Here is a 19,674-nt window from a genome sequence, read left to right on the forward strand (position 1 = left end):
CAGCAATTTGGCCTGACCAAAATGTCGGACAAAGCTCCCATCTGCAACAACCATAGGTTCACACCAGCACTAACTGACGTCACCTTCAAAAGGTGGAGGCAGGACGGAGGGACACTGTCACTCAGGGACCTATACACAGACGGCAGGGTCGCAACACTGGACGAACTGACAGAGAAATTTCAGCCAGCCAGGGGGAACGAGCTAAGGTATCTGCAGCTTAAAAACTTCCTACGAAAGGAGACAAGGACGTACCCACAACCGCCACGACAGACACTACTGGAAGAACTACTGGACGCAAGCATACTAGACAAGGGAAACTGTAGTGACATGTATGACCGACTGACAGAAAGGGCCAACACCATACTGGACGCAACAAGAAAGAAATGGGAGGAGGACCTGGGGATTGAGATAGGGTGGGGACTCTGGAGCGAAGCACTGCATAGGGTCAACTCCACCACCATGTGCGCAAGGCTCAGCCTGACACAGCTAAAAGTGGTACATAGAGCCCACTTAACAAGAACACGTATGAGTAGATTCTTCTCGGAATCTCTCCAAATGGAGAAAATCAAATTCGCCATCCGAGGGTCAGACGACGGCTTCCACAGAACGTGGGAGCCATTCACGCGAATGTTCCGGGACCTGTTTGTGGCCAACAAACAAGAGGACGAATAGCCAGGTAGCCAAGAATCAGGGGAAATTAGTCCAGAATCAGGGGAAGGTAGCCAAGTCATGAAAGGGAGAGATAGACTGGGGGGGGACTGGAGGAGCAGCAGAAGCGGAGGCGAGCGCGGAACGGCAGCGAGGCCCGTCCGGGAGAAGCAGGCGACAACAACACAAAACACAGCCAAATATCACACCTACTTACGTGGTGTAAATAATTTTGCCAGATACCCTACCAGTTATTCTATTTCATATTTTATTGTATTTTATGTTAGGGTGTGCCCTTCTCTTCTAAATATGTGTGTATATATATATATATATATGTTTCTTATTCTTTGTACATAACGGTAATTATACCTTGCTCAAAAACCCAATAAAAAACATTTATTTAAAAAAATGACAGAGGGTAGTGAAATTTTGCCTGGGTGTCCAAACCTGTTATTCTAAACCTGGAGGAAGAAATTCTCGACACATCAATTTTGAAAGTGTTTGAAGTCAGATGTTTTGTTCATTACTGTAAAAACAGGCTGGGGCTAATTTAGCACAGTGGGCTAAACAGCTGACTTGTAATGCAGAATAATGCCAGCAGCGTGGGTTCAATTCCTGTACCGGCCTCCCCGAACAGGCGCCAGAATGTGTCGCCTAGGGGCTTTTCACAGTAACTTCATTGAAGCCTACTTGTGACAATAAGCGATTATTTCTTCCAGGGGCTGGTTTAGCACAGGGCTAAATTGCTGGCTTTGAAAGCTGATCAAGGTAGGCCAGCAGCACGGTTCAATTCCCGTACCAGCCTCCCCGAACAGGCGCAGAATGTGACGACAAGGGGCTTTTCACAATAACTTCATTTGAAGCCTACTTGTGACAATAAGCGATTTTCATTTCATTTTTTCATTTCAATAGGCAGCTAACTGTACACTAGACATTGAAAAGAAATGCTGATTCACTTGGATCTGGTAATGCATAACTCATGTCATGTCTTGTTGTCAGCTCAATACACATATAACAGGAAAAGTTACCGTAACTGAGGTGACTTGGCTACTATATAAGATCACAAGTGGGTTCTCCCTGTGCCTGCGTGGGTCTCACCCCCACAACCCAAAAAGATGTGCAGCGTAGGTGAATTGCCCACGCTAAATTGCCGCTTAATTGGAAAAAAAAGAATTGGGTACTCTAAATTTATTTTTATAAATTTAAATAATTTTGTTTTAAGATCGCAAGTGGTAGTGGAGGGGCTGGTAAATTTGTCCAGCAAACCCCATTGTATAAGTAATACAAATCAATCAAGTAAAACCATTTTATCCTCAGAAGGAGAGATGATGGGTGGGATTTTATAAACAAACGGCCAAGTATCAGGTTCTGACTGAAAAACTGGTGTGTTGATCCCAAAAACACAGCCAGGTTTTCTAACCAGATCTTCCAACACTTTGTCAGAAAATAAAATAATTGGTGTGCGTGTTTAGTCCCACTCTGGTGGGACTGAGCCTCATGGAGCTGCAAACCTGGCCACATAGAGATAGGGGCGCCACTTGTAAAGGGTGCACCAATCAGCAAGAACACTGAGCTACCTCCCATTCCCACACCCCTCCCCCCCGCATACATGGAGAATCCCACCCCCCCCCCCCCCCTTCCACCACAAAAAACATCGGGAAGGGCATTCTCCCACTCTACCATCCCATACATTCACTGACACACACCCCTCTCCCCCACTAGAAAGCCCCCCCCCAAGGAGAAGGGTTTTCCCCCTCTCACTGCCCCACAGCACTGACCCCAGCACAACCCCCTGGCACTGCCATTGCCCAGCCTCAGCCCTCAACCCTGGAGCCTCCAGGCACCTCTGTACACCCAGTGTGGCCAACATGACTGGATTTCGAGTCCCAAGATCAATAGTGAGTCATGCTGGCGTTACATCACAGCACCAGGGCTAAACATCACACAGGGCTGGAAGGTACAGTGTGAAGATATTTAAATTCATGGAAATCAGGTTCTTGCCCTTTCTGGGCGTGAACCTGACCACGTCACTGGCAGGGTGTGGGGAAGATCTGAAACCGAGATTTCACCAGCGCAAATCCCGTTCCGGCCCTCTTGTGAGATTTAGCTGCCAAATTTGTGCGGTGGCCTGAAAAATCACACCCGGTGATCTGGTTATGTTTTGCTTTTGTCCATTCAATGCGCTATCGAAACTAAATGTACATTTGCTTCCAGTTGAGAGATTCAGGGTGATATTGGAAGTTCTCTGGTAGTAGTTCTATAAAATGGCTAACAGCTGCAAGTCAAACAAATGATCTTGCAAGATTAATGTTCACTTTTTTGTTGATTCAAAAAGGCTTCCATGGTGAGTTATGTACAAGAGTTGCAGTACAGAAATGTATGGACAGTGGGCGTAATCTACCGGCTTCATCGGGCCCAACTCTCGGAGATGCAACAAAGCCGGTAAACCTCGCGAGAGGCCTCTCGTGAGATTTATGATGTTCGTTAAGTTTCGCAAGATCTAACAAGATCTCACGAGGCATTGCAATCTGGGTCCCGCCCTCAATGGTAAAATTCCGGTCTTTGTTTCTGAATTGATGTTTCTACATCAGCAGCATAAAACCTTCAGGTGGGGCAGCACGGTGGTGTAGTGGTTAGCACTGCTGCCTCACGGCGCCGAGGTCCCAGGTTCGAAATCGGCTCTGGGTCACTGTCTGTCTGGAGTTTGCATATTTTTCCCGTGTTTGTGTGGGTTTGGCCCCCACAGCCCAAAGATGTGCATGCTAGGTGGATTGGCCAAGCTAAATTGCCCCTTAATTGGAAAAAAATAATTGGGTACACTAAATTATTTTTTAAATCTCCAGATGCATTCATTTCAAGTCACAGAGCATTCTTAAAGCATTAGGAGCTCGAATGGAATCTCTGGAGGTAGATAACCACACTTGTAAATTAAGAATAATTTGTTTTTCTTTTCTAATTAAGGGGCAATTTAGTGTGGCCAATCCACCTATCCTTGAGTTGTGGCGGAGAAATGCCTGCAGACATAGGGAGAATGTGCAAACTCCACAGAGAGTGACCCGAGGCTGGGATCGAACCTGGGTCCTTGGTGCCGTATGGCAGCAGTGCTAACCACTGCGCCACCATGCTGCCTACCACACTTTTAAATGACAACACAGCTACAATTGCCTGAAATAGGTGAACATGTCATGAGGATCAATCGTCTTACCTCTTTCCAGATGTAATAATGACTCAGGAAGCAGCCTATTTCTCCCCGTGTCAGTATTCTTCCTGAGTAAGGGTCATGATATCCTGGTAACATTTCGATGTTGAGGGCTTTCAGATGACTTGTGTTGAGGGCTCTGTCAATACAAAATGTCTGTCATATTATGGTACCCTATTTCTGAGCTGGGTTATGACATATTATGGAAAGAGCCAGCCTTGGGTGCAATAATCTGGAATGACAGCAGAGCCTATGGCATTTCCTGTCATTATCATGCCCCAGTTCAACTACACCCAATCAAATGGAAGGTTTGGAACGTAAGACTCTCAATCTTATATTATCATACTGTTTGATGACACATGGATCACGGTTTGAAAACCTGTAATGAGCTGATAGTGATAAATACTGATTGCAGCATAAACCTCGGGCCTGCTTGTTTAATCTCAAGTTATCTGAACCTTGGCAAGACCAAAACTATTCTGCTTGGGTTAACTCCAACACTTCTTATTTTGGACTGGAGCAAGGTGTATAGTGGGATTCCCAGGGATCGGTGTTAGGGTCACTTACTTTCCTGACATACTGTATATAAATGACCTAGACCTTTGTATGCAGAGCTCAACTTGAAAATTTGAAGATGGCACAAAACTTGGATGCTTTATGAGCTCTGAGAGGATAGTGGATTGGGTGAACAAGTGGCAGATGAAATGCAATGCACAGATATGTGAAGTGACTCTTTTGGGTATGAAGAATGAGGAGGGGCAATATAAATTAAAGGATACAACTCTAAAGGGGGTGCAGGAGCAGAGGGGCCTAGAGGTATATCATTGAAGGTGGCAGGGCAGATTTAAAAATCGGTTAAGACATACAGCATTCTAGGTATAGAGTACAATGAAGGAGTTATGATGGATTTGTCTGAAATACTGGTTTAGCCTCGACAGGAGTATTATCTCCAATTCTGGTCATCACAATTTAGGAAGGAACAACAGGCATTCAAAAGGGTTCAGAAAGGATTCACAAGGATGGTTCCAGGAATGCGGAACTTCAGTTATATGGATAGATTGGAGAAGCTGAGGCTGATGTAGTTCTGCATGGTCCGTTAAATCAACGACTACACAAGGAACTTTCAACAAACAAGAGATTTATTAACTAAACATACAAATTTTCATTAACACATCGACTGCCCGAGGTCCCAGGTATCCCTGCTCAGCTCCGCCCCCGTGGTGATCCACATGACCGCATCATCACACAGTCACGTAACCACGTGATGACCCGGTCTACATCCTCCCCATTTAGTTTGGGCCCCCAGCAGTGTAAGATGGAACAGTTTATGCGTATAACTACGTACAACTAATTTACAGGAGTGTACAACAGTCGATACAAACAATAAAACATCAATTTGGCTCATGCAGTTGGTGCATAGACTGTTCTGTGCCCAGTGTGTGCATTTGAACAATAGAACTTCAACTTGGCTCTTGCAACCAGTGAATAGCACGTTGTGTGTCCATTGTGTGCACTCCTCCACCTCCTCGCAGAACAGGTTGGGGAAGGGAGAAAGTAAAACTCATGGAATGATTTTGGTAAGTCTGGGCATTTTAAGACATGATGAAGTCCTGATACTGCCGGTGGGACTGTCCTATTGGCAGTGTGCATTGTGGTGGGCACGGAAGATGTATCGTTTGTCCAGTTTGAAGGCCTTGGATTTGCCACGCAGGAGTCCAACAGCATCCGGTTGAGGGAAACATGTGGGGCCTGAGGTCCAGGAACAGTGGTTAATCTGAGTAATCAGCTACTGGTGGTGGCTTGGCTATTGGCATCATGTGATGGTGATTGCGTATATATTGTTCGCCATTGAAGGCCGCTACTAAGCTGTTGGGGTACAAAGCCTTGTTGTTGACTGGTCAATGGTTACAGCCTCATGTGATACGCATATGGACCCTTTGCCCAGTGCTAGACGACACAGAGCATGGGTGTGTTTGTTATAATGTGACTTGTTGTTTAATTTGCGTTGTATCAACACTTCATCGGTTGGTACAAATCTGGCTGTAACACATGGCATTAGTGGTCGGGAACATGTTCCTGGTGTGTCTAGAGAACAGCCACTGAGTTGGCAAGGCAGGCCCTTCCAGCGAACATTACATAGGCTTTGAAGTGCAGCTTAGAAATCAATGTTGTCCCGCGTACACTTCTCCAAGAAGATATGTGACGGAGAGTACAGCTCTCTCAGGAAAACCATTTGACTGTGGACATAAAGGGCAGTTTGGTACGTGATGAAAATCCCAAAGGATGGAATTCAGCAGAGACTGGAGGACATTGTCGGTCATGAGTTTTTGCAGTGTGCTATGTGTGGCAAAGTGCCTCTTGAGTTTTACAATTACCAAACTGCTGGTTGTACTTGCCAAATAGTCCAGTTCAAACCAGCCAGAGTACGGATCCACCAATACCAGGCGTTGCTTGCCGTCCCATTCAAAAATATCTACTGCCATGAATGCCCACGGTACATCAGGGACCTCATGTAAGTGTAAGAGCTCTTTTGTTTGGTGTGGGTTAAATGTGTTGCAAGGTAGCAACTGGAGACCCCTTGCATCAAGGGCTAATACTCTGACTCTGTGGCCCTGGTCTTAGTTGTATCCAGTCTGGAGTACCCTTTATGGACTTGTGTGTGGTACCATTGGAGAGCAGCGGAATGATGAACCGTTGACCTAGCAGGATTAGACCATTTTGAATAGTTAGTTTCTCTCTAAAAGCAACAAACATGGCTCATTGAGGTCAAGAGGAAGTTCCCAGAAAATGCTGGCCAGCCTTGTATGATGACATCATGCAGTCGAGTGTACGTAACATCTTAATTAATAATTAATTAATAATTAATCTTTTGTTATGCTGGCTTCTGTTGTAAAGATACCCCCATCCCGATTTAATGTGACATGTCTGGTCCAAGAACACCCCAGTAGAATGTGCGATCCCCCCCCCCCCCCCAACCCAGTACAATGTGTTTTGGAATGGTCTGGTAATGTCACAATTTGATGGACTTGCTCAGCAGCAAATTGGCTCCATTGGGACGGCACGGTGGCACTGCAGCCTCACTGCGCCAGGAACCTGGGTTCAAACTTCGGTTCAATTCCGGCTTGGGTCAACTCTGTGTCGAGTTTGTACGTTCTTCCCATGCCTGTGTGGGCTTCTTCCGGGTGTTCCGGTTTCCTTCCACAGTCCAAAGAGGCGCAGGTTGGGTGGATTGCCCATGATAAGTTGTCCCTTAGTGTCCGGGATGTGCAGTTTAGGTTATGGGATTACAGGAATAGGGGGAAGTGGGTATTGGTAGACTGCTTATTTGAAGGGTCAGTGTAGACTCAATGGCATTCCTCTCCCTATAAGGTTACCATATATCTCTAAGGCCTTGTGAAAGCTGCTGCTCTGATACTCTCTTTAACTAAGGCAAGCTATTAGTCAGTCTGCTAAAGCTGACAACAGATAAGAAACTGAATGGACCTAAAGTGCATCTTCTATCGTAAGGCCCAGGTGAACACAAGTTAAAGTGTCACCCTAAGAGGGGATCCCACAACCTGAGGATCTGGCCTGAATGTTCCAGCCAGAAGATCCAAACCAGCTGGTGATTTCAACAGTTCAGGTCCCGAGAAAATAGTCGACTACAGAGACTACAACCTCAGCAGTGAAGATACTCATCTCTCATTCCCATTTAATTCCCCCATTATTTTGATTGTTCCTCTTCCCACTGTGTGCCTGTCTTGTGCGCGTGTGGGTAGAGGGTGGACAGTGAAAGGGAGTAATTAGATTAGCAGCCCGTTGTTCTACTATCACCATTACATGTTTATCTCTGCTCTTCTCATATATAAACTGTTATTACGCTGGAGGTCGCCTGTCACTGGTAGGTCACTGGGCCATGCATGGTTCATTTAACTGGTAGCATCAGGAGGAATTTGTTCCCTCAGAGAGTAAGGAAATGGTGGCATGTCTTCACCGCAAAGGGCTGAGGAGACTGTGTCATTAAGTATGTTCAAGGCTGAGGTAAATAGATTTTCAATCAGTAAGGGAATCATGGGTTGGGGGATAAGGTGGGAAAGTGGAGTTAAGAATCATCCGATGAATCATGATCTCATTGAATGGTGGAGCAGACTAAATGGGGCGAATGGCCTGCTTCTGCTCCTACATCTTATCATTTTATGGTCTTCTGGCTGCAATGCTCACAGGATTCAGGAACAGCCCAGCATTCTTCTGGAGGGCCACACCTCCAGCCTAAGGCCTTTACAATTTTTTTAACCATTGAAGAGGAAGGCCATCATGAACGCCTCCATTCTGCAGTGACCCTAGGTTTCTCTCTCCTCTGTCAGTGCTCAGCTCTCCTAATGATAATCTTTATTAGTTCCACAAGTAGGCTTACATTAACACTGCAATGCGGTTACTGTGGAAAGCCCCTATTCGCCACACTCCGGCACCTGTTCGGGTACACCGACCGAGAATTCAGAATGTGCAATTCACCTAAAAAGCACATCTTTCGGGACTTGTGGGAGAAAACCAGAGCACCCGGAGGAAGCCCATGCAGACACGGGGAGAACGTGCAAAGTCCGTACAGACAGTGACCTAAGCTGGGAATCGAACCCAAGTCACTGGCATTGTGAAGCAACAGTGCTAACGACTGTGCTACTTTTCCGCCCATGGGATATTATCTGGATATGTTTGGATATTGCTGATGACATAGAATTTACAGTACAGAAGGAGGCCATTCAGCCCATTGGATCTGCACCGGCCCCACTTAAGCGTACACCTCCACCCTATCCCTGTAACCTAGGGGCAATTTAGCATGTTCAATCCACCTGACCTGCACTTCTTTGGACACTGGGAGGAAACAGGAGCACCCGGAGGAAACCCACGCAGACAAAGGGAGAAAGTGCAAACTCCACACAGACAGTAACCCAAGGCCGGAATTGATCCTGGGACCCTGGAACTGTGAGACAGCAGTGCTAACCACTTTGCCACCGTCCTTCTTATTGAGTCTTACATTCCTTGATCCACCTGTCATCCTTAATTGGGTATTGAACACGGAGGTGGATAGGGCCCACAGGGCACTGTGTGAAAAAGGAACACATCATGAGGAGAGCCAGGCAGCCGAGACGATGCACTTGGGAAGGCGTCGAGATTCGGATGTACCAAGACCTGGGAGCAGAGCTCGCGAAGAAGAGGGCGAGCTTTAATAAGGTCAAATTGACCCTGTACAAGAAAGGTGTTAAATTTATTTTACTGTACCCGGCTCGCCTGTGGGTGACCTATGGGGGCCGGGAACTGTACTTTGGCTCGGTGGAGGAGGCAACGGACCTCATGAAGGAGAATGGACTAGCAGGGCAAGGAGGACCTTGAATTTGAATGAGGTGAACTGATCTATGCTGTGAAAAACTTTGGGTTTTTGATGTTTGGGTTTCTTTTGTATTTGCCGTTTTTTCGGTTCGGTTTGGGTTTGGGCAGGGATTTGTGGATTGGACAGGTTGCTATATCAGGCACCGGTGACGAATGTAAGGAATAATCGGGTTTGATCAGAATATTTTAGTCTGATCCGCGGACAAGACAGGGGTGTCCACTCTCCCCATTACTGTTTGCCCTCGCCATAGAGCCTTTGGCAATGGTGCTGAGAGCATTGAATATTTGGCAGGGGATAGTGAGGGGGGGTGTGAAACATAGGGTCTCGCTCTATGCGGATGATTTGCTCCTTTATATAACAGAGTAAGAAGTCTTACAACATCAGGTTAAAGTCCAACAGGTTTGTTTTGAATCACTAGCTTTCGGAGCACAGCTCCTTCCTCGGGTGAAGGAGCACTGCTCCTTCCTCCCATTCACCTGAGGAAGGAGCAGTGCTCTGAAAGCTAGTGATTCGAAACAAACCTGTTGGACTTTAACCTGGTGTTGTTAGACTTCTTACTGTGCTCACCCCAGTCCAACGCCGGCATCTCTACATCATTGTATAACAGATGCATTGGGGGTAATTGCAGGAATTATGGGGATACTGGAGGAATCTGGTTGGTTCTCAGGTTACAAACTGAATATGGGCAAGAGTGAGTTTTTTGTGATCCAGGCAAGAGGCAGGAGAGGAGACTGAGGGAGATGCCATTCAAAGTGGTGGGAGGGAGTTTTAGATACATGGGGATTCAAGTGGCAAGGGACTTGGGTCAGCTTCATAAACTAAATTTGGGCAGGTTGATTGAGCAAATGAAAGGGGACTTCCGTAGGTGGGACGTGCTCCCGCTGTCACTGGCGGGGAGGGTACAAACTGTGAAAATGACAGTCCTCCCAAGGTCTCTGTTCGTCTTTCAGTGTCTTCCAATCTTCATCCCTAAAGAACGATGAGTATGGCGATCTTGGGTTTTATATGGGCCGGGAAAGCCCCGAGAGTGAAGAAGATCCTTCTTGAGCGGGGAGGGGGGCTTGGCCCTTCAAAACTTTATTAATTACTACTGGGCGGCTAATATATCGATGGTTAGGAAATGGATAGTGAGGGAGGGGTCGGTGTGGGAGCGAGTGGAGGCAGCATCTTGCAAGGGCACGAGTCTTAAGGCTTTGTTAACGGCACCTCTGCCCTTCTCGCCGGCTCGGGACTCCACAAGCCCAGCGGTAGTGGCAGGCCTGAGGGTGTGGGGGAAATGGAGGCAGCACATGAGACTGGAGGGGGCGTCGGTGTGGTCACCGATTTGTGATAATCATTGGTTCGCTCTGGGGAGGCTAGATGGGAGATTCAGGAGGTGGCAGCGGGCAGGGATTGAGAGATTTGGGGATCTCTTCATTGAGAGGGTTTCCTGAGCTTGGAGGAGCTAGAGGAAGAGTTTGAGTTGCCGGGTGGGAACAGGCTCCGGTACCTGCAGGGATTTTATTCAGAGGCAGGTCCCGAGCTTCCCTCGCCTCCCACTAAGGGGGCTACAGGATAAGGTGATGTTAAAAGCAGGGGCTGGGGAGGGGAGGGTCTCAGAAATATATAAGGAACTGATGGAGTGGGAAGGGGTTCCAATAGGGGAGGTGAAGAGGAAGTGGAAGAGCTGGGAGGGGAGTTGGAAGTCTGGTTATGGGAGAAGGCCCTGAGGAGAGTCAATGCATCCTCGTAGTGTGCCAGGCATAGCCTGATCCAGTTCAAGGTGGTGCACAGGACTCATATGACTATGGCCGGATGAGTACGTTTTTTAAGGAGGTGGAGGACAGGTGTGGTCGGTGTGGGGGAAGTCCTGCGAACCATGTACATATGTTTTGGGTGTATCCGAGGCTGAGGGGATTTTGGCAGAGATTTTCAGATGTCATGTCAGAGGTCTTGGAAGGGAGGGTGACTCCGAGTTTACTGGGCAGCATGGTAGTATAGTGGTTAGCACAATTGCTTCACAGCTCCAGGGTCCCAGGTTTGATTCCCGACTTGGGTCATGTGCGGAGTCTGCACGTTCTCCCCGTGTCTGCGGGTTTTCTCCGGTTTCCTCCCACAGGCAAAAGATGTGCAGGTTAGGTGGATTGGCCATGATAAATTGCCCTTAATGTCCAAAAAGGTGAGGTGGGGTTGCAGGGATGGGGTGGAGGCATGGGCTCAAGTGGGGTGCTCTTTCCAAGAGCCGGTGAAGACTCGATGGGCTGAAAGGCCTCTTTCTGCACTGTAAATTCTATGACTCTATGAGTCCAGAGACGGCAATATTTGGAGTGCCGGAAACCCGGCAGCCCAGGGGGGAGAGAGGCCGATGTTTTGGCCATTGCCTCCTGGTGGCCCGGAGATGGATTTTGCTGGGATGGAGGGACTCGGAGCGTCCAAAGTCGGGGGTTTAAGTCAGTGACATGGCAGGATTTCTCAAGTTGGAGAAAATTAAGTTTGCCTTAAGGAGTTCATAACAGGGGTTCACTCAGAGGTGGCAGCAGTTGATTGACTTTTTCAAAGAGAATTGACCATCAGCAGGGTGGGAGGCACGGAAGTGACAAATAAGGGCAGGGAATGTAATGTATGGGTAGTTAGGGTTTAGGGCTGGGGGTGTTGAGTATGTTATTGTGGGGTTTTTGCACGTGTTGGATCTCTGTTGTTCAAAATGTTAAAATTATAAATGCCTCAATAAAATATTTCTAAAAAAAAAAAATAATATAGGGTCTATTTATCATGCCTATATAATAATTGTATTGGAAACTTTTAAGTTAATTTTAACTCCAGCAAGTAGCACATGAGTCCTGAGTTTCAGTGGAAAGATGGCCCATTTTAGCAGCTAGCTGCATTAACAACCAAGCAGCCACCCAAGTCAAGTGAAAAAGGTACCAGGGGCTGGATTTTCCGGTCCTCCAGCCGCGTTTTTCTTAGCGACCCGCCGTTCGCTGGCAGCGGGATTCTCTCTTCCCATCTCTTGTAAATGGGATTTCCCATTGAAGCCACCCCACACTGCTGGGAAACCCGCGAGCAGGGGTGCACTGTCTCCAATACATTTTCTCCAATAAATAACATTTTACCAAAAGCAGTACACGCTGAAGGAAAGTAATATAATTTCACTCTTTGATGGGTAAACGGAAACTATATGGGGTGATTGTATGTTTTTTCTTTATATTCGGTACTTACTTCCCATCTACAGCATCTACCACTTTGACGTCAATGTTCTGTTCATAAAGTGTGCGGAACATTCGTTGCCTCCTGTCTGTCCTGCGCTTGAGGTTTATCATGAAGATCTAAACACAAGTTCACATTAACTGATTATAGGTACTGACTTGGTGGTGATACCTGCCACCTTGAGGGCTTTTACATACCGCTGATGTTTTATCCCTTCAATGAGGCACACTGGGAACATTTTCTTAACACACAAGGTAAACCACTTGCTTTGAATACTTGCTGTGTTTTGTTTAGAACCAGTCTTTAAAACATGATTGTGGGTCAACATCTAATGGCTAAATTATCAGTTGTCGTAACATTCTCACCGCCACTACCCATTCATCAACAAAAGATAAGTAATAATGATTCAAAGTCAAATAATTTTATTCTTTCAGGTGGATGGGAAAGATCCCATAATACCATTCAGGTGGATGGGAAAGATCTCAAAGTACCATTCAAAGTGTAAGGAAGTTTGTTGATCGTTCTCCATCAATCGATGAGCCAATGAGATTAACGCATTACTCTTGTCATTTGGTGAGTCTGGATTATCACAAGACTCTTAATCAATAAGTAATTGGCATTGTTGCAAAACTCATCAATCGATGAGTCAACAGGATTATCACACTACTCTGTCAGTCGACCCAGTAAATATCTCTTGCTCTGCAGTTTTTGAGATCAGATGTGAGATGGAATACTTAATGAATGAAATCACAAACATATTTAAAAAAAATAAATTTAGAGTACTCAATTAATATTTTCCATGAAGGGGCAATTTAGTGTGGCCAATCCACCTACCCTGCACATCTTTGGGTTGTGGGGGCGAAACCCACACAAACACGGGGAGAATGTGCAAACACGGATAGTGACCCAGAGCGGGATCGAACCTGGGACCTCAGCGCCGTGAGACAGCAATGCTAACCACTGCGCCACCATGCAGCCCACAAACATATTTATTACTCAAAGCAGAAAGTGATTCAACGCTGAATTTGTTGTTGGCAAGACCCAATATTTTATCCTTATCCCAGAAGCATCGCTTGTGGCAAGTTTGAATCCTGCGCCTAAGTTGACAGGCTCTGGCATGGTGTTGGTGTAGGATGGGGTGGGAATAATGGAAGTGCTAGTGTATCGTCAATTCCTGAGCACAATGCCATATGTAAGGATCCAATCATGACCACCGGAAGATCCGTTGGGTGGACAGAATACTCAGCACATTCATGGCTATGTTTGGGAATGGCTTCAATTAGGGCAGATAAGTGAATATACGGGGTTCTGTAAGAAGGGATAGCGGAGAGTGGTGAACAGTGTGTTGGAATTCCAAGGTGCTATTCCACACTGTGAGCAGAAATGGGTTTCTCATTGCAGTTCTCCCTGTATCGTATTTCCCTCTATCTCTGTCATAGTGTTGTTGGAGGGGCTGAGCAATCTCTAGGGCGCAAGAGTGGATCAGAAGACAAGTTGGTTTGGGTTGCACTTACACCTCTTGGGAGTGGTTGGGAGGATAGGATTTAATCAGCTGCCCCTTTGAGTCCACGGAACCTATTTGTTGTGGAAGGACACATCCAGTAGTGAAAAACAGTTTTCATTGAAGGGGCTGGTTTAGCTCACTCAGCTAAATCGCTGGCTTTTAAAGCAGACCAAGCAGGCCAGCAGCACGGTTTGATTCCCGTACCAGCCTCCCCGGACAGGTGCTGGAATGTGGCGACTAGGGGCTTTTCACAGTAACTTCATTGAAGCCTACTTGTGACAATAAGCAATTTTCATTTTTCATTTTTTCATTTCAGAAAGACTGCAGACTCACACACTATTTATAAAACACGGATCCTCCCCATAGGGAGAGGCAGTGGATCCAGCAGAAAATGACACTTGTTATTTAGCACACTCCTACATTCCTCATTGATTCTTCTAGTTTGTTGTTGCTGACGTTCGAGGCAATTAAGTTTGAACGTTTTGCAGGATTTGCATGGGTGACACTTTCAATTGTGACTAATGTGATACACTTTCACACATCCCGATTTTATCGAGGCAATATTATGAGCAATGAAAGAAAAACGCGACATCAGCTATTACATTTACCAAGAGCTAAGGGAGCGATTTAAATACAATCTGAATTAACTGCTGTTAAGCCAACAACACGGATTCTATTAATTAATTAACCAGTTCATTAGTCAGGTCCTTTTTTAATTAATGGATTGATTTTGCTTACAAAATGTATCAAATGAATTTCCAGATGCAATACTAATAATTAGAGGCCAAGCTAATGCTTCACGCACTGTTCTATTTATAATGCCACCAGCATTGGATTTCCAAATCCAGTGGCAAGAAAGACAGTTCAATGGGGAGCACCCTCTGCCAAGCCAACGTGTCTGACATTGAGTCATTACTCACTCATAACCAGCTCCACTGGGCACAACATAGCGCTCATATGCTAGGCACCAGCAAAGCAACTGTTCTGTTTGGAACTCAGTTGTGGCAGGAGATTCGCAGGAGGACAGCGGAAATGCTTCTGGATGGCCTCATAACATCCCTGAAGATATCAAACATCCACACCTCCTCATGGGGAGACATTGGCTTGTGACCACCAAAATGGTCAAGGTTATTCGGCAAGGCACCAAACAAATCAAGCGGCTTCTTCGGGAACACGCAGAGGCCCAAGTCAAGGCATCGGAAAGAGCAAACAAACTTCCAAACATCCCACTTAAGCGATCCTTCAAGCACCACCTGTCCATGTGTGGCAGAGGCTGCAGATCACGCATTGAGCTGATCCACCATCTTTGAACGCAACAAACTGGAGTGGAAGCAACTCATCCTCAATCCCAAGGGAGTGCGTAAATAAATGTTTTTATAGTAATATCAATCTGTTCATGTTGTTGTTATATCACAGCTGTAAATAAGCTTTTCAATCGATTATCACATGTTAATATAGTATTTTATTCCACCACAACTACATTACTATAGCTAAAACAGTCAAGGATGAGTTTAACCAACACAATGGACAGTAATTTTGATATATTATATTCCTGGAAGATTATTATCCTTGTGGAATAGTCGGTTACAAAGTAATTTAATTCTGAGCAGTAGCCTATACCTCCTGAAGCTAATTTAGACCCAAATTCTACTCATTGGATTCTGGTTTGCTGCAGCAAAGATCACTCTAAAAAGTTGGTGTTTTAGCTCTAACTTTTCATGGTCTTTCATACTTCAGTAATTGTTTCTGACCAGATGTTCAGCAATGACTGTGTGGCCCTTTCTCTTACCTCATCGAATCCCATCTTGTCCGCATGTCTGACGGGTATAGAAACATTATTGGAAGGTTCCATGGGGGGATGGTCAACTGCAAAACAAAGGGGCAATTAGCAGTGCACGTAATTGGCTGTGGTTTATAAAGGGCGCGATTTAACAGAAATATTTCAAAGTGTGGTAGTGAGGGGGAACTGTCGCAAGCTTCCTGATGCTTGGCAAGGCGAGGCTATAAAACATTAATTAGTCCACATAACGAGGCTGCGCGAGCTTCACAATGCAAATGATGGTCCCACCAGCTGGTTCTCCGGGACCGCGCCCACCAGACCCCACTAGCAAAGGGGGAGCAGCACTTAAATCACTCCTGCACAGCCAACCCCACACAGCTTGCAGCCATGCCTCCGAGAAAACCTGCCCACGATTCGGGGATGATGACCTGGGCAGATTACTGGACGCGGTCGAGGTAAGAAGGGATGCCGTGTTCCCCCCACAAGTGTCTCGGAGGGTCAGCCACAGTGCAGCCTGTGCCTGGGAGGAGTGGCCGTCAGCTCGGGGAATGTGACCAAGTGGACCGGCACCCAGTGTTGTAAGAAGATCAATGACCTCCACCGGGCTGCACGGGTGGATTGGCACTGGACCCCCGCCCCACCGACCCCCCCTTTACAAAAATGCGCCTGGCACTGTCCCCACCCAGCACTGTTTTGTGCCCTGGCCCACCCATATCCAGCAATACCACCCACGCTACACCCCCCCCCCCATCCCCCCCATACACCACCCCCCCATACACCACCCCAGGCCACCCGCTCCTGCGATGAACGACGTGTGAAGCTAACACTACCAACCCCCCTCCCCTCCCGTGTCCCCACAGGAGAAGTTGGCCTACAGCAGATGGGAGAGGGCGCAGACGGGTGGTGGGATGCTGGACATTAGAGTCCTCAACCTGTCCGAGGAACGGTACCTGTAGGTCGCGAGGGAGGCTGAGGAAAGATTTGTCACCAGCGTAGAGGTCAGCATAAGCTGCAGAGTTGAGGGTCCACCAGCCCCCACCCAGATGAACTGTCATACATGAGTTGTTAATGCCATACAGAATGACCCATCTCTCCCACTGACCACATGTCCATTTTCCCGCAGGATCCTCATCTGACGGTACCGGCCCATCCGGGGTGGTTGTCCTCACCCAACCCGCTGCCCACGAGAATACCTCGGAAGAGAGCTCCGAGGATGCCACCGTTGTGCGTCAGTCACAGCTGTCATCCCACCTTCCACTAGTGCCGAGACATACACATCCATACGCAATGGTAGTGGACAGGCTTCTGGGGCATATTCTGGTGAGCACCCCAGAGTTGTTGATGCACACCTGGTGGAGGCAAAGGCTACAGTCGCAGGAGATGGTGCTGGCAATGCGTGGCACCCAGGACTACATTTCTAGGATGGCGACTGCAGTAGAGAGCCTGGCGCACAAAGTTGGCAGCATGAGTGGAGGTGTCCAAGGCGCGGCTCAGTCAGTGATGGCCATGCCTCGATCGTGTCACAGTCGCTTGGGAATGTGGCCCAGTACCAAGCGGACCTTGATGAGGCACTGCGACCGGTGGGCGTTGGCGAGGTCCTCCAGAGCACATCCCGATTGCTAGGGGAGGTCTCCCAGTCTCAGGTGGGGCATAGCCGAGGTGCTACGGAGCATGTCCTGGTCATTAGGGGACATGTCCCAGTCGCAGGTGGGAATTACCTGGGCGCTCCAGAGCATGTCCCAGTCACAGAGGAGCATCATCGAGGAAGTTGACACTGTGCTGCAGACATTAGGGAGCCACCAGGAATGACAGAGCTAGATAATGCAGGGATAGCTGGGGTTCGATTCAGCTACCCCACTGTCCTGCGGTGAACTCCAGGGCCCTATGAGTATCGACTGGGAGGAGGAGACGCCATGTGCCAACTCAACATGATCTCTTGCCCCCCCACCCCCGACAGCAGCGGACCCCAGACGCTGTACTCCAGACACCCGTACGTTAGATTACCTGGACTGGGTGCTGGTCCCTTTCGCGGTGCACACATCCACCCTCTGGTTGGGCAAATGTCCCCGATGCTGGGGCCCAGTCCTGGAGTATTTGAATGTTGGCCACTGCATTCGTGGTATTTCCTCCCGCAGTGTTCATGCACAGTATCCAGGCACCACGGTCGATTGGGATACTAGGCAACAATACCCACATGTTACGCCTACCCACTAGGATCCACTTGGGATGTTTGAAGTACTCATGTAACTACGATTGCCAATTCCCTATTTGCAATAGCCTTCAGCTGCGCAGATAGAAGCCTCCGCGGTCAAGGGGTTTGGGGAATTTACGGGTGGTGGGTGGCGCAGGTGGGCTGGGGCTGCCAGCAGAATGGGAACACACAGTCCGTGGGCATGGCAGACCCACGGGTGCTGATACACCCAATCCTCCCTCTCCCCCACAGCACAGACCAGACCATGGGCACCCACAACCGCTGTTCCACAACCCCCCCCCCCCACCCCCCCCCCCCCCCCCCACTACAGATGGCTGCCCATCTCGACCCAGGTTGGCCCCCCGCTTCCTCCCCCACCCCACTCCAGGCTCCGGGATAGCAACCTTAGTGTCCCCAGGCTCTTTGCCTGTGAGCGAAGATGGCTACTCACCTCCTCGGGTGCCAGCAGCAGTCCTTCCGCCATCTTCACATTTTTTAAGCTGAGTACTAACCGGTGCCCGCGTGACTACTTGTTGTGGAGGCCGTTAAATAAGGGATCTCTCCCGTTAATTGTATGGAGATTGGGATTAAGTGGTATTATTGGTTTCTTGCCATGCTACTGCGGGAAGCGAACTCTGCCAACGCCAACGGGCAGGTTAGATCACAAACAGATGACTACCGGTGGCGACATGTTGGTGGAAGTCGCACGTTGGTAGCTCTTGCTTGCGGCTCAGCTTGTTGGTACTTAATGCCCGATCCCAGAGGCAATTTTTAGATGAACAGACGCAGGAAATTTAAGGAAGGAAGGGGATGTCTAAAAACAGGAAGAAAGCCACCGTGAAGAAGGGGGCATGCAAAAGCTGGCCCTCGAGTGAAAGTCCTCAGCCTGGCAGCAGGAAAGAGGGAGGTGGTAGCTTAGTGATATTGTCACTGGAGTACTAAACCAGAGACCCTGAGTAATGCTCTGGGGACCTAGGTTCAAATCCCCCTACTGCAGATGGTGAAATTTGAATTCAATAAAAGTCTGGAATTAAAAATGTCTAATGCTGACCATGAAACCATTGTTAATTGTCGGGAAAAAACGAGCTGGTTCACTAATGTCCTTTAGGGAAGGAAATCTGCCATTGTTACCTGGTCTGGCCTACATGTGACTCCAGATCCACAGAAATGTGGTTGACTCTTAACTGCCTCCTCAAGGGCAATTAGGGATGGGCAATAAATGCTGCCACAGCCTGCGATGTCCACATCCCATGAACAAATTTTTTAAAAGATGGTGTCGGTTGGATCGCCCTACACAGTGGAAAAGATGACCAAAGTGATGGCCGTGGAATTTGAGAAACAGTTTGCCAAACACATGGGGTGATGAGGAAGGAAATAATGGCAGCAATGAATGTGTTGGTGGGTGCGAGAGCAGGGAGAGAAGCTGAAGTGGGTAGAGGAGGCTTTGTCGCAGCATAGCAACCAGTTCACCTTGATTGGTGAGGAGCTGCGGAGGGTAGTGGAGGCCAACAGAGGACTGAGAGCGAAGGTGGAGGACCTGGAAAATAGGTTAAGATGGCAAAACCTAAGAATTGTGGGCCTGCCTGAAGGGGTGGCGGGCCCAAGGCCAACTGAGTACTTAGCCAAGATGTTGGCGGAGTTGCTGGGGGAGCGGGAAAATCCCTCCCAGCATGAACTGGATCAGGCTCATTGGTCATTGAGGCCTAAACTGAAGGCGAATGAACTGACCACGGTGGTGATAACTTGTTTTCACAGGTACCATGTGAAGGAGAAGGTCCTGAGTTGAGTAAAACAGAAACAA

General features: G+C 47.8%; 2 protein-coding genes across 9 annotated transcripts in view; both read right to left on the bottom strand.

The window, feature by feature from the left end:
- LOC119964231 overlaps positions 1–19,674 on the bottom strand; it is a 901,051-nt gene that overhangs the window by 268,338 nt on the left and 613,039 nt on the right.
- Positions 1–19,674, bottom strand: part of LOC119964893 (procollagen galactosyltransferase 2-like) — a 255,040-nt gene that overhangs the window by 16,539 nt on the left and 218,827 nt on the right. For all 8 annotated transcript variants that reach the window (XM_038794979.1, XM_038794980.1, XM_038794981.1 and 5 more), the window contains 3 exons: positions 15,692–15,768; positions 12,411–12,517; positions 3,854–3,986 (listed from right to left, as the gene is read on the bottom strand). In XM_038794979.1, coding sequence (XP_038650907.1) covers positions 3,854–3,986; positions 12,411–12,517; positions 15,692–15,768 — 317 coding nt within the window. The remainder of the gene's footprint in view (positions 1–3,853; positions 3,987–12,410; positions 12,518–15,691; positions 15,769–19,674) is intronic.

Source organism: Scyliorhinus canicula, chromosome 4, assembly GCF_902713615.1.
Source record: "Scyliorhinus canicula chromosome 4, sScyCan1.1, whole genome shotgun sequence".
NCBI classification, from domain to species: domain Eukaryota; kingdom Metazoa; phylum Chordata; class Chondrichthyes; order Carcharhiniformes; family Scyliorhinidae; genus Scyliorhinus; species Scyliorhinus canicula.